General features: G+C 42.5%; 1 protein-coding gene across 1 annotated transcript; it reads right to left on the bottom strand.

Annotated features, from left to right (window-relative positions):
• Nucleotides 1-330: 330 nt before the first annotated feature.
• Nucleotides 331-15,791, bottom strand: LOC110514755 (semaphorin-7A). Its single transcript, XM_021593980.2, has 14 exons — nt 15,510-15,791; nt 12,787-12,926; nt 12,186-12,248; nt 11,627-11,722; nt 11,299-11,404; nt 10,526-10,633; nt 9,879-10,018; nt 9,332-9,516; nt 8,674-8,782; nt 8,206-8,407; nt 7,297-7,412; nt 6,954-7,126; nt 6,661-6,716; nt 331-4,770 (listed from the first exon to the last, which is right to left on the bottom strand). Exons 1-14 carry the CDS (start codon nt 15,589-15,591, stop codon nt 4,424-4,426), a joined length of 1,923 nt encoding a protein of 640 aa, XP_021449655.1. The 5' UTR covers nt 15,592-15,791; the 3' UTR covers nt 331-4,423.
• Between the last annotated feature and the right edge of the window lie 210 nt (nt 15,792-16,001).

The following is a 16,001-nucleotide window of genomic DNA, read 5'->3' as shown; positions in this document are numbered from 1 at the left end:
TACTCAATGTAGAATTCAACCATTTTGTGGTTCTCCAGCATGAATCTAACACAATCTGCTACAATTTAAAGTAACCCAACTTTCCACTGTGCCGCAAACGGTGCCATGCTCTTTGCCCATGTATTATACAGTTACGTGTGTATCGCTCTCTCTCCCTCTCTCCTCTTTTGAGATGCTTGTCCACATCCCTCCCTCGGCCCCTCTTCTCGCTCTCTCTTCAGACACACAAGCAAATGAAAGAAAGACCAATGATAGACCATTTTCTTCCAGTGTGTGAAAAATAAAATGTCGTACCCTGGAAAAAATAAAAGTTAATAAAAAATCAAATACTGTAGTTGATTACTTTATTGATTTTCACTGTACATGTTCAGTAAAGGGAAACATATGGAGTTACAGATCTGTTACATGGACATGTATTAACACTTCATATAGACAGACATCTGTCCTTAAAAAAAATGGTTATGGTGAGGCATTAACGAGCATGATACCAATACAATCTCCTCTTCAATCGAGTTTGGTAAGCTGATTCCCAATACAAATGTACTAAGACACAGAATGCAATCAACACTGTCCAAAGCACCAGAGAAAGGATTTAAAGACAATACAATTCACTTCACTCTATTTCTCTGCTGGCATTATTTATCTAACGGGTAATTGAACACAACAAACCAGTTTAAATCTTTCGAGGATAATGATAATCACTCGCATGCGATATATCCACTGTTTATGTCCACGTCAAAGCGGGGACTCCCGGCTATGAAGGTGGTCATTAAATAAAGTGCTCCAGAGAAAACAAACTCCCATATCACTGCTGCCCCTTGGAAATCCATGAAAGGCCAAATACAATCAACTCTGCACAGCCACGATTCACTGACCGTTTTTAACAATACCCACTGACACTAGGCCATCTGTCTTGGTAAAAGAGCTTGTATGTCTCTGCAGTGAGCGATACAGGTTCAGTTGCCTAATTAGTGTTGGCTAGCGTATGAGTGAGTGGCTCCTGTTCACTGTTTTCAGAGACACACCAGCTTCATGCTCAAAATACAATGAAACAGATAAGCAACAGTAAATACTGGAGTAAAGAGAATGAGATTGAAGTGGGTGATTGGTAAACAAGAGGTGTGTGTGTGTGTGTGTGTGTGTGTGCGCGCACCTACATGCCTGTGTGTATTTGTGACATATATAAGAATGTGTGTGAGTTTGAGAAAGAGATTTGGGAAACCAATTACTCAAAGTGCTAAGTGAGTGAGAAGCGGCAGGCGGCGGATGAGGCGGCTCAACACAGCTTATGTTTGGCACAGTCAATAACCCGCATCAGTGCAATGCAGCAAGCAGATCCTTCCGAGACCTCGAGACAACAAACTTACAGCCACCCCCAGAGAGAAAGATAGAACCTGCAGAACTATGGCTAAAACTGTTCTAAGAACAGCATTATGTCGACTGTTTTCGACCAATATTTTCAGGCGACAGTTTTTTTTTGCCATTTCAAAATTCGCCTACAAAGCTCAGTGGCACAGTTCAAAACACAGTAGTGGTTATAAGGTGGTGCTTCAGCACTGAGATAAAACAATCAATACATGGGGACAATAGACCTGCACTTTGTTGCAACTACGTTCATATTAATATGTTACATTCAACATTTGCTTTGAGTAAACCACTCCCTCCCAGAAAACATTCTCTGCCTCCAATAAAGCATACACTATTGTTATGTGAGGTCAGGTGCTAAAATAAAAAACATCTATTGCTTAAAGAGGAATTTTGTTCCATATCTTCCAGAAATGTCAATCAATTTCAGTCTTTCTCCCCAGAGTATGGTGGCTGCTCAAAGTGTTCTACTTCACAAAATGATCCTATCAAATTATGTCAAGCCTTTTGTTACAGCATACAGATACAAGTATGAAAATAACCCCTTTGAGTATTGTGCACTGGATTTTCCCATTGAGAATAGGTTAGTTAAAGCAGTCAATGAGTAACATCATTGTACATCCACAGTATTATGGAAATCCAGAGAGGACATATGAATTAAAAAAATAGTTATCTCGTTGTGTCGAGATCAAGACATATTTTTCTCATAACAAAAGTTGTTTTGTCGAGATCACAAGATAATCAAAAGTACAACTTATCACCCATTCATTTCTTCTTCAGATGCCCGATAACCACTTCACCAAGGAGCCCTGTGGCTGTGTGGGGCATTTAAGCACGGAACGATGCCTGACAGGCGACACAGTCTCCCAGGGTGCCCGCCACCCCCAAGACCATATTAAATCATATGCAAGAAACAACACAGCTCTACTTGTGAGCTTTCTAGCTAGCAAGCTAGCTTGTTATCTATGCTGGTGGTTAGCTTGCATAACTGATATGTGTATAAATTATAAGGGACACTTCATTTATTGTGAATAATATTTACATTTGCAGTGGGTGAGCCGCATTTCTGACAGGCTGATCAGATTAAATTTCAGCCTCAGAGGCTGATAAATCAGGATGCTGCCCTGTAGGTTATTTCATAGGTAAATCTCTTTGCAGGCAGATTTGCAAGGAGCATTACCTATGAAACAACCTACAAGGTGGAATCCTGATTTCATCAGCCTCTGAGACTGCAATTGAATCTGATCAATGTCTGAGGATAAAATGTAATCTTATTAGCCTGTCAGGAATTGTGCTCACCCACTCTGTAAATTGTAATATTATCCATAAAACATGAAGTGCCCCTTACAATTATACACATATCAGTTATGCAAGCTAACAACCAGCATATATAACAAGCTAGCTAGCTATCTAGTAAGACTACCTAGCTAACTAGCTAGATAGCTTGCGCACTCACAAGACTAGCCAAGTTAGCTGCATTGTTGCTTGCATGCGATTGCCTGTGGTCTTGGGAGTGGCATACAGCCTCAGAGACAGGCCAGCCTGTCAGGCATCGTTCAAGACTCAAATGCCCCATGACGGCTTAGATGCCCCAAGAGCTCTTTGTTCAAGGTAAGGGACATTTAGCTGGCTAACATTCTAATTTATAAACTGATAATGACTGATATGTTAGCATGAAATGTACCATCCCTTAGTGTAGCAATCGATCAAAACATATGCGCTCTACCGCCTCAGCCATGCTGTCAATCTATCATCAATGCGTCTACTCCTATTCATAGAGTTAATCTTGTGACCTCGGCAAAATGTTTGTTATGTCGTGATCATGAGATAAATAAGTTGTTATCTCGACATAACAAGGATTGATTTTATTTTATTCATATGTCCTCTCATGACTTCCGTACAGTATAAAACCTTGAACCGTCAAGAATAACTTTCATAGGCAGCAATGGTGGAAATCAGCATTTGCGGAGCAATAAAATACTTAACACACGGTACTCATATAATCACAAGCTTTTTCTCATATTTAGCAAACTACAAAATGCAACTAACTCTACATGTCATCTACTCAATTCTAATTTGGCCTCACCTGCCACTGAATGATGTTTACTGAACTTACGTTTATTGAAAATGAAGTAGCATAATATGAATGTCTGATACTGTCCATTAAAATTATGCAAAAACTGCCTTTTACTACAGAGGACTTGCCGAGACACAGTGATGTTCGAAGATGAGCTCACGCTCTTCTACCTACTTCCTGTCAAAAAGATGACTTCTTGTCAAAATGATGACACTTCCTCCCAGCATCAAAGTAAGACTTGGCCACCTCATTCACAGATCCAAGTCAACACAATTGAGCAGTTATGCTTTCACAGCAAATTGTGCTTAGGGGGTATGTCCCAGAATTGTTAAGGCTTTTTTTGTTTTTACTCAATACCAGACATTTTCTAATTACTAGCCTATACTTATGACATTCAACAGGATGTTTAGATGTTAGAGCAGTATTCAAGCTTCAAATATTCACAAAGTAGCACAATCAAGTTTCAAAATAAGTTGAGAAACCATAAAGAGAAATTGGCTTGGTATTGTATTTAACACAACTCATGAGATGTCATCTCTTGGGTGGACAGGCAAGGTTCGCAAAGCATATCTTGTGGTTTGAATCTGTATTTAAAATTCAGAATAAGACATGGTAATATAGTTTGTCTTTCCATAAAACCCATATTGATGTTAATGTATTAATTAAGTTTAAATGTTATGTATTTTGAGTTTGTTTTAGGTATTTTTTTGTTTAAACAGTACAGTATTAGTTAGTATGGTAGGCCCATATATTATTTAAAAATAAATGGCTTGGCTTATTTTCAGGCATTTTCTGAACAACGGAAAATAAATTTAAAAACACTTTTTCTGAAAACAGTCTCTGCGGGCAACACTGATCGCATTACCCGACCATTAATATCAATGCTCTGCGAACCTAACCTGGGTATGGTGGCCCCTCCTCTCCTGTCTGTCAGAGAGAGGGCCTTAGAGGCTAAGGGGTTAGCTTTAGCATTTGCAATGGTTACAGGAGCCAGAGGGTGGCTGCAGCAAGAAGGAGGGAGGGCCCCAGGGTGGAGGCCAAGGAGGCAGGCAGAGGCCCACTGTTGATCACCAGCCTGTAGGAGACCACCTCCACCTTGTAGCCGTTCTCCGTGGCCATGCAGCGGAACACCCCCTGCTTAAGGGGCAGGCCAGGGGTGGGTTCCAGCACACAGGAGTCTCCAATGATGAAGCAGGGGTAGTGCTGGATACAGTTGTCCTTCTCCCAGCGGTAGGTGGCGTGAAAGGAGTGCACGGGGCAGGGGAGGTTGACGGGGCCGTCCGAGTCAATCACCACCTGTTTGGGGTTTGTCCTATGGGTCTTCAGTGCTGTGGGGGTTCAGAGGGCACAGCCTGGTTAACATTGATCTCACCCAAATGAAATACTTACTTATGGGCTGCCTAGACTAGAGAGTAGCCTATGGTTTCATACCTATGGATTGTTTACGTATCTACGGTAACAATCATAGGTGAGTTCAAAATGGGAATGGCAGGACACGATTGGTAGGACTACTTCATTATGTGAGAAATGTGTGGGGGAGAGGCCACACTCATCAACTCAGCAAAAAAGAAACATCCCTTTTTCAGGACCCTGTTGTAAAGGGTTTAAACTCTTAAGCGCTACAGGGAGACAGGTCGGACAACACCTGCACAGGATTGGTACATCCGAACATCACACCTGCGGGACAGGTACAGGATGGTAACAACAACTGCCCGAGTTACACCAGGAACGCACAATCCCTCCATCAGTGCTCAGACTGTCCGCAATAGGTTGAAAGAGGCTGGATTGAGGCTTGTAGGCCTGTTGTAAGGCAGGTCCTCACCTGACATCACCGGCAACAACGTCGCCTATGGGCACAAACCCACCGTCGCTGGACCAGACAGGACTGGCAAAAAGTGCTCTTCACTGACAAGTTGTGGTTTTGTCTCACCAGGGGTGATGGTCGGATTCGCGTTTATCGTCGAAGGAATGAGCGTTACACCGAGGCCTGTACTCTGGAGCGGGATCGATTTGGAGGTGGAGGGTCCGTCATGGTCTGGGGCCGTGTGTCACAGCATCATTGGACTGAGCTTGTTGTCATTGCAGGCAACCTCAACACTGTGCATCACAGGGAAGACATGTGGTACCCTTCCTGCAGGCTCATCCTGACATGACCCTCCAGCATGACAATGCCACCAGCCATACTGCTCGTTCTGTGCGTGATTTCCTGCAAGACAGGAATGTCAGTGTCCTGCCATGGCCAGTTCCTGCCATGGCCAGCGAAGAGTCCGGATCTCAATCTCATTGAGCATGTCTGGGACCTGTTGGATCGGAGGGTGAGGGCTAGGGCCATTCCCCCTAGAAATGTCAGGGAACTTTCAGGTGCCTTGGTGGAAGAGTGGGGTAACATCTCACAGCAGCCACACCAGATACTGACTGTTACTTTAGATTTTGACCCCCCTTTGTTCAGGGACACATTATTCCACTTCTGTTAGTCACATGTCTGTGAAACTTGTTCAGTTTATGTCTCAGTTGTTGAAACTTTTTATGTTCATACAAATATTTACACTTTAAGTTTGCTGAAAATAAACGCAGTTGACAGTGAGAGGACGTTTATTTTTTTGCTGAGTTTATTTGTGAAAAAATATACAGGTTGTTGTAAATGATAACTTTGCTCTCAGTTACTAGGACAATTGTGACTCAAAGCCCAGTAAACCTAAAACCAGACTAACGTGTACAAACTGACACAGAGATGCATTAAATAGTGTTCTATTTTATTCTGTGGCCTGAAACTTAATTCTCTGGAATATATCAGCTAAAATAACAGATTAAAATAGAATACCTTTAAATATGATATTGCATCACCTTTCATCCTCTACTCCCTAGGATTAAATCTCAGTGTTCCAGGAGTGGAAGAAAGGAAACAGTGAACGGATGGATATACATGACAGCTGCACTGAGACTGCGACCAAGAGAAGTAATGGAAAAAAGAGCTTGATAACAAAGACAGTACAGTACATATCCCATCAGCGGGGAGAATTTGTTTGGATTATTAGAGGTTAATATGGCTGAAGCTATTGGGCTTTGAAGTGAGGGCAAACTTTGATATTAAACCACCCAATGGGTTTGAGCCTCCGCTCAATTATATGATATCATCTTCTGAGTTAAACTCTGGAAAAAAGTTCCATATTTCAGTTAATGAAGATAGAGAGTCAGAGAGGAGGCGGAGTGGCACTCACCAGCAGCTTCACCACAGATAGAGGCATTGGAGTGGTCCAGACTCTGAGTGAGTGCCCTACAGTATGAAACAAATTATTGAAGGAACATCAAATTAGCATGTACCATTTTGAACGATCAACCATTTTATGTAAATTAAACAATTATCATAAAACCTAGAATAGTAGTTGGAACCTCGACACTCTGTGAGAAATGATAAGTTATGGCTGGTATTGACTGTCATTTTTTGATACACTGCATGTTTTCCATAGGTATCTGAACTGTATTCCAGGAGTGACATCATCACATCTCATACCCAGTGCTGATGTTGTATCCAGCTGGGATGGGTGTGCACCTCCTCCTGGCTGCGTCCCAACCACAATAGGGATCCCGAGACAGAATGCACTCCCGGCAACTGTCTCCATAGCGACCGCAGTCAGCCAATGGTATGCGCTGGACCTCCATTGCCGTGCCCACATAAAGGTGGCCCTGGGGGAGAAGGCAGGGAGCAATACACGAGAGACAGGAAGAGACATACAGTGGCTATCACTAGAAGTGCATTGTTTAAAAGGATTGGACTGCAGCTATATCATAAACAAATTAATCTACGGATATTAGTGCTAGCTGCTAAGGAGTGTTCGGCGATGGTCTCACAGTACCTTCTTAGAGTCGATGGCCATGCTTAGAACAGGACCCTCGTTATGGAAGAGGGAGTACTGGGATATGATAAAGGCATCCTCGATAGTGTGCAGAACCTTGAGCACTTTCCCCTGTTCTATCACCAGAAAGAGAGAGAGAACATTATCAGAGGAGAGAGAGACACCATGGTCGAGCCCTGTTCTATCACCAGAAAGAGAGAGAGAACATTATCAGAGGAGAGAGAGACACCATGGTCGAGCCCTGTTCTATCACCAGAAAGAGAGAGAGAACATTATCAGAGGAGAGAGAGACACCATGGTCGAGCCCTGTTCTATCACCAGAAAGAGAGAGAGAACATTATCAGAGGAGAGAGAGACACCATGGTCGAGCCCTATTGTTTTTTATGTATCCCGGGAAACCCAGTGACTATTTTTGATTGTATATGGCCCCAGGTTTATAATAGCACATGCTGCCTTTTTCCTCTACTGGTCAATTCATCAGTGGGTGACTTACGGAGAGGATGCAGGCCTGTCCTACAGCTTGTCCTCTCTTATCTCCTCCCCACATTGAGAGGCTATTACTTCCCACAGAAGACTTAACTGCTCTAATTTCTTATTAGGCCACCTCAGAGACCCATGGCTCTGTTCACAGCTCTATCACTACTTTCCCTGTGGTAGCGACTGACTTCTTTATCAGTCCATTAGGCTGTAGCTACTTTGTTTTTTTTAAATTCAGTTAATTTATCTGGGATTCATGCCAAAAATATGCACTCTTATAATAAGTCCCAACTCATGCCTGTGTTGATCAAACAACTTTTTTTATTTACTTTGTCAAGGAGACTACATCTTCTAAAAGATCACTTTTAAATAGGTTACACCAAACATCTGTACATGAGATACAGTTTGACAGCCAAAAACACACACACACACCTGTTCCCAGGTACAGCACAGTATAGTGCTCGTCGTTGACTGCCAGCACCATGGCAGCGACAGTGTGTGTGAAGTGATCATCGGTGGGCAGGTTCAGCGGAGCACCCCCGACCGGACGAATCACGTCCTCGATCTCCGGGTGGTCCCTGATCACCCCCAGGATCTTAGGGTTGTGGGCTGCCGTGGAGTTCTTGAAGGCACACTGGGACAGGAAGTGATGTAATGAAAGTGATGTAATCAGGAAGGGAGACAGACTTTGGCTGTGGCTTTGCCTTGCACAATAATTTCACAACCAGTGTCAGTCATCTGCAACTGTTCCAAAATAGAAACACAAGTCTTCCACTTCCCCAAAATTGAGGACTCACATGCATGAGCTTATGCAATTGGCCTTTGCAAAATGACTTTGATTGGCACTACAAAACATTAATTAAAATAAAGTTAATTTAACTGATTCAGTGGTTGTCTTACTGTGCCAGGGCGATGTCCAATCAGAGGACTGCTGTAGCCCTTCAGTTTGGACGTGGCGAAGGCCTGGTCAATGTCCTCGATGGAGTAAGCACATATCACTGTTGTGTCCCTGGTCAACCAAACAATGCAACACTTAAAAGCCTTCCTTCCTTCTTCTTACTTCATTCAAACTTAATGTGAATCAGAATGTCGTTAGCAACTCAATCACTGACTGATAGCGGTGTAGAATCATGTTACTATGACTCCCTAAATGGACTTAAAATATTTAAGGCTGCTCAAATATGCTAACAAAAGCATTCAATCTCAAAAGTAATTGACTGCCTCCACAGAGCAGAGCCTACTTCTGATTCAGAGGGGTTGGGTTAAATGCGGAAGATACAATTCAGTTGAATGCATTCAGTTGTACAACTGACTAGGCATACCCCTTTCAAATACAATCATGTATTTTCCTCACTGAAACCTGTTGCTGCTCCCAAGTTTTCATTGCTGTACATGTCTATCCAGCTCCTGTGCCCCATTTGGATGTACTGTGCATAATCCTCCTTTCCTCTGATTATGTTGTTTGTGCAGCTCATTCCTCTCCTGCATTCTAAGCATGACACAGTCTTAAGCAGCCATATGGGTTGAAGGGTGTTGAAGGTGTAAGGTGTCTACTCACCAGGCGTTGGCAAACAGGCCGTACATGACCCCGGTCCTCTTCTCCTGGGCCATTTCAGACAGCACAAACGCCTGTCTGATGTTGTTGTACTGCTGGGGGGTGCTACCCGCACCACACATCACCCTGGCCTTCAGGAAGGTAGTCCACGAGTCCGCCAGCAGGTTCTTTATACCCCCCTCGTCCACCTGGAGACGGACACACAGTATACAACAGTACACCATAACATTAAAGCTGGAATCCTTAGCGGTGAAACTGCCAGGTTCGTTCGCGATATTACAACAACACAGATGTTACTTCAAACAACAAACCCAGTTTTTTCCCCCTCTGACATCATTGCACATGCGATAGAAGATTGGAGTATGTAATACGTGTCCTTTTTACCACGAGGCTGGATGCTCATCTCCTCTGTTTAAAAAAATAAAAAACAATAACAATAACTAATGTGCCTGGGGTGACCAGTGGTACTGTTTCTACTTTCGCGGAGCTCAGCTTTAATATGCAATAACGTAGTAATACAGCTGATATACGGTGATGTTGTTGTGGTTACCATGCAGATTCGGCCGATGCGCGACCTGTAGGGCTCCTCATCCACCATGGCCGTCTTATTGATCTCACTGAAGAAGAAGTAGATCTCCTCCTTGTGTTTTTGAGAGGCTGGTATTACTGCTGCTCCACCAAACTGGGGACCTGCAGCAGGAGAGAGAAAGGGCTTCCACCAGTGCTTGAAGTGGACTGAAATAGGTGCCACAATTCTATAAGCGCTAATACTCAATCAGGCAATAAAACATTTGAGGCCAGTGAGCACCAGGCCAACTCAGTCACTGGTTGTAACTATTTGGGTCCTTTTCAAACTCCTGATGCATTTCATTCTAGCAGGGCCATCTAGTGTCTACAGAGATAAAGGTGTATTTAAAAAATACATTGTGATAAAAGGGTTTGCTTGGAAGCTTCATAGACTAATAAAGACTTCCAGTTCATCATACAGGGAGTCATACAATGTTTTATCACAATTGTGAATTTAACTTATGATCTTTAAAATGGAAGAATTCATAGTGATTACATTTCTGCATGCAACATGTTACAGTTACAAGATACTAGATAATATAGACTTGCTATTTCCATGCTCATCCACTCCAGTGCCTCATGCAGCTCTCCTACACCAATATAGTCCCATGTTGCTCTCATCCCACTCACTCTGCAGCCACTTGGTCTCAGTCTTCAGGAGCTTCTGAGTGCCGTAGGTCCGGCGGATAGAGCCAGGGTGACGCCCCACTGCTGACAGAGCAGAGTATAGATTCCCATCTGAGAGCGAAAGAGAGGGGGGGGGGGGTAAAGATAGAGAGAGAGATAAAGAGGAGAGAGGGAGAGAGAGACAAACAGAAGGTAGAGGGAGAGATACAAAAGAAATCAACAGAAGACAGCTGACTGCATCAACCAACATCTTCCCATAACCGTATTACAATTACCCAACTTAGGGCACTGTCTCCATAGCAATAAGGGAGGTCATTTGGAATCATGACATTAATGGTTCAATGAGAACCGAACATTATCAGAATGCTGCACCACTCTAGCAAATGGCTCATTGGTTCATCACTCCAGTCCAGCCTGGTCTGCGATATCACAGAACCTGCTATACAAAGTAACCTTGCCATGATTTCGATAATACTGTGAGTTACAGCTTCGCTACATGTCGTGAACCATCTGTAGTACTATGGTACCATTTTAAACAGATCTCCTATCCCATACCAAAGCCAATGTTGAGGATTTGTTTGGTTTTTATAATTATGAACATAATGGCTGGATGGAGCTCTCCACCAAAATGCTGATACTTATCCTATCCTTTCAGATCCACAGAGAGGAGTTAACAAGGATGTAGGAATAGGGGTGAGGGATGGGTTTAGTATTGTGCCAATAGCAGAGTTTCTATGGATGTTTGGATGGAGTGTCTGTCTGTCCTCGCATCGTACCTGCAGACAGACTGACGGACCTCTGGGAGGGGTAGGGAGGGGAGATGTCAGAGGCTGGTGCCATCTGTCCATTGGTGGGGGCGTCAGTCAACACAGTGTCATTTACCTATGGAGAGGAAATTACATCACAACCTCACAAGCCATATCCTGAATGCTCTTACCACCTTGTATACAGTACAAATAGAGATACAAATTAAAGTTTTTTATTGAACACTATTAACAACTTTTATAAAAGTGATACAGGAGTTGATGAAAGTGTGACCATTGTGAGAACACTAAACACATGTTGAAGACAATAGCTATTCTATTCATCATCATGTCATCTTACCAGCAGCCAGCATTTGGGGGTTCCTGCATTTGTCCCGCATACCACAAAAGTGTCATTGACTTTCTGGATGACTGTGATGAAATTGTCGCACTCCAACTGTAGCAGAGAGAGAGAGGGATGAGAGAGAGAGAGAGAGAGAGAGAGAGAGAGAGAGAGAGAGAGAGAGAATATTGGAACTGATCCATTTTCCCTAATTTGGCAGATAGCGCAAGAATTACCTCTGCAGTACTGAGGGAATGCATTGTCTGCATAACTTCATATGCATTGCATCACTTATTCAGAAAGTACAGGAGCTGGACTGTTATCTCAAGAGAAACTTCCAGATGGAGTTTGTGCCTGAATACCAAATACAGCATTGTACCGCTCCCCTGTCCCAACCTTTAACCTTTGGGACAGTTTCTACTGGGGATGATATCATGTTGATGTTATGTGTCTGTTTTATTCAGAATCGTACAGTAGCAACAAACTTACCTCATTGTAATGATGATGATAATGATGACAATGATTAATTATGAGGATAATGATGAGGATGATGATGATGATGACGGTGACCACCTACCTTTGGTGGGTCTGATTTGGCGATGCAAGCTGCCTTTGCGTTTTCATCAGTTACCACAGGGATCTGTAATAATATAAGATACATTCCAATATGTCATACAATTTATCCATAACTCGTATGCAAATATTAGGCCTTTTCAAATATGCAAACAACTGCAATCAAATTCAGTGCTGATTGAAAATGACAAAAGTCTTGTCCTGTACCATAAACTAACAAAGGGAGGATTATTTTACTGTCTCTAATATTTGATCAACTATGCGTAACTATAGGACACAGACAATCAGAATAGTCACAAAAGACAAATGATAGGCTACTTTCTGCTCATGTTCGTCGAGTCAACGTTGACATTATTAGCTCAGTGTATTATCTTTATTATATGTTGACCTCATAAGTCCACACTATATAATCACTTCCTTCCGATTGGACAGAGATGAGATCTGCTCTATAAATGCATGCATGACCCATCTCGTGCGACGGAGGCTGTTGAACTAGGTCGACAGCTGCTGCCTCCTCTTTAAGCCAGTCTCCTGTGCCTTTACTGGGTTACTGTGTCACCACCACCGAGTATCTCTGTTCATCTCGTTGGTTACCAGCAACTCACCTGCAGGTTGCGGACCCCCCTTTCAGTGAACGTCAGCACGTAGATCACTGTCTGGCCCCCCACGTACAGCACGTTGGTGCCCTCCTGGTGGTACACTGACATGTAGTTCTCCGGTTTGGAGAAGTGATACCTGGCCGGCTCTGTGGGCCATATCAAAGTAGATTATGAGAAGGTGTTGCTACAATGTCATTATATGATATACTAGTATATCAGTGTCTTGGGGGTTTCAAGTTGAGTCAATTAAACATGTAATTGGCCATTATTTTCAGTTCATTAATTTGATTTAACCAGAATGTATTAATTGAGCTCTGTGGTGTGGTCATGTAATGGTCCAAAAAAAAATTCCAGTAGTCTACCTTTTGACCCAAGTCATTTTAGTTTTACATGATGAGGCTGAAGCTGTACAGTTCAGAGAGAGAGAAAGAGTCTGTACTGAAATTGAATTGGTTGCCATGGTTAAGGACAATTTACCCTCGGGACTCCTATTCCTACAGGCACATGCAAATACGACACTAGTGTGTCTACCAATTCAGTGGCAGACTGACGTTCTCGACGGTTCAGGAAAGTAGACCACTAGTTTCACAATTGGCCGACAAAAAAGAGCGGTAAATGGCGCTGTCCAAGGTGCTGAACTAGGCTTCGGTCACCACTCATTTAAACCTCCACGGTGAGAAGACCGTAATGCCTTCATCGATTTTATCTTTCTGTTTTGACATGTCTCTGTCTCTATCGGGTACACTAGGACTGAATGTCGTTAATATGACATCCCTTTATAGGGTTGGTAGGCCTATTGTATAACATTCGTTTGATTGATATGTCAAACAAATAGGCCACATTGTTTCTGTATCTGTATTTGGCTGCTGATCTGCCAAGAAGAATACAGTCCTTTACACCTGTAATGACTACAGCGTCGGTGCATCTTAACTTGATAGCCCTGTTTCGATTGATTGTGAATATATTATACCACTGTGCAAGGTGTGAGGGCGTGAGTTTGAAAATATAATTGTTAGTTTGCTGCGCGGAATTCCCATAAATGTTAATTGGGCTGGGTGGATGTGTGTGTGAGTGGGTGTGTGTGTGTGTGTGTGTGTGTGTGTGTGTGTGTGTGTGTGTGTGTGTGTGTGTGTGTGTGTGTGTGTGTGTGTGTGTGTGTGTGTGTGTGTGTGTGTGTGTGGATGTGTGTGTGTGTGTGCGTGTTTACGCGCGCTTGTGTTCGCGTGTGTTAATGAGGTCCTGGAGCTAATGCTGCTGCTCTATCCTCAACAAGCCTCAGCTACTGCAGTACCATCAACGCGTCAGCTCGTGCACCTGCATTGCAGTTCTGCAGCGCGACCAAAGTATTCACCATAAGGATGGGTTTAAACTGTAATGTAGTGTTTTTGTAATACGTTCACTGACATTGTGTCTTTGAGTAAACTTAATGATATTACACCCAGAGCTCCTGAGCACTATTTTCAATTAGCACGTATCATTTAGCCTTATATTCTGTCTTGAAGAGGGAATGAGGTGCAGAGCAGAAGAAATATCCGGACATTGTATCACAAATAACAGCTGTCTGATTGGTAAACAGCACCAGGACTGCGTTTCCATGACAACTGACAAACGTCTACCCACTGCCCTAGGTTGAACCTCACACATGAGTTATCAGTAACCGAAACGCAAAAAACGTACAAAACCTTCAAAACACTTAAAGGTCCAATGCAGCCGAATTAGCCAGGCAGGCTAAAATTCCATCCCACCAAAACAGGCAGAAATTTAAGGCGGCCTTTTTTAAACAGGTCTTACACTAAAGGGGCATTATAAACCTTTTTACAATTTCACAGTATTATTCCAACATCATATTGTGGAAATATATGTAAAACACAGGAAAAACACGTTTGACTGCACTGGGCCTTTAACACACAGCCTCTGCATTGGCATGCTGAGGTGCGCTCTGAATTCAAGATTAGATGTCTTCGTAGGAGTGGGTCACTATTGTATAGGAAATGGCTACCCGAATAATCAACACCTAAATAGTAATAATAGGCTATCTTAATTAAGATAGTTTCCTGTAAAACACAATTGGTTCTGAATAATTCTACCGTTCCCGCTGCCATAAACCTGTTCCAAACAACACTTCTGTCCCTTTCATTACAATGGAATAGGCCAATGGGCCTAAATTAGCCCACATGAAGCTTAATATAATCTAATACACAGTGCTTCATTTCTTCCATTTAATCTAATACAGTGTTTACTTTCTTCCATGTAATCTAATACAAATTGCGTATTTCATTTAATTTAGTTGAGAACTGGGACACATAAATAATGTGACAAATCGGCTATTTAAATTATACAATTATACCAAGTCCAAAGTGTTTTCTGTCTCATCACATTTTTTGCGTTTCTCTGAGATCCATTCTCATTGGCACAATGCCAAACATTCTGTCAATTTAATATAGCCTAGTATCATTATAAGGCTACATTTCTATTTTTGTAGGTATAGCTTGTTTTGAGGAACATTTTACATTATTGTCTACCTTGAATCATGCATGACGTCATGCATGTATAAACGCGCGATGAGGAAAGTGATCCACTACTATTATTTTCAAGTAGACTACAGTCTAGTGTTCATTGTTAATCTAACTATTTCCATGGAGGAAAAAACAAGATCCTCGCATATAGCCTAATACACAGACAATGCGTATCTGACCACCCTAAACGCAAATAGCTAAATTAACACATACCTTTTACAATGAATTTCAGCCGAGGTGACTTTTCGGCGAAAACCATGGAAAAAACGGTCGCCAATATGATATAATTCATCATTCCACGTCCTCAATGTGCCCGATTTCCAAGGATTTAATAATAGAATGAGTTCTCACTTTATTATTTCCACAATAGGCAATCAGCTTTCGTATTGGTATAATGTATTGATCTATGCGACTGACTATTGGCCTCAATCATGCAACCCGTCTTGCCGACAGTCCACTGAAGAATCGGGGTATCAGGCTCCACCTCAAAAACAAAAAGAACGGTGGGTGTGAGGAATGGGGCGCGAAAAAGAAATGTAGGCTTTCGTGATGTATGTAAGGGTATGGAAGCGCACTTTCAGAGTAAGTCCACCATAAACGCGTAATTTGATACCTGTTGCTCTTTATGCTCGCAGCAGTGTGTTGAAGGACTAATCCTATTCAATCACGTACATGTACAATATACCCCTGTAATGTGCAGGCTAT

This window comes from Oncorhynchus mykiss, chromosome 3 (assembly GCF_013265735.2).
Source record: "Oncorhynchus mykiss isolate Arlee chromosome 3, USDA_OmykA_1.1, whole genome shotgun sequence".
NCBI classification, from domain to species: domain Eukaryota; kingdom Metazoa; phylum Chordata; class Actinopteri; order Salmoniformes; family Salmonidae; genus Oncorhynchus; species Oncorhynchus mykiss.
Note: the sequence above shows the minus strand (reverse complement) of the source record. Positions and strands in the feature narration are given on the sequence as shown.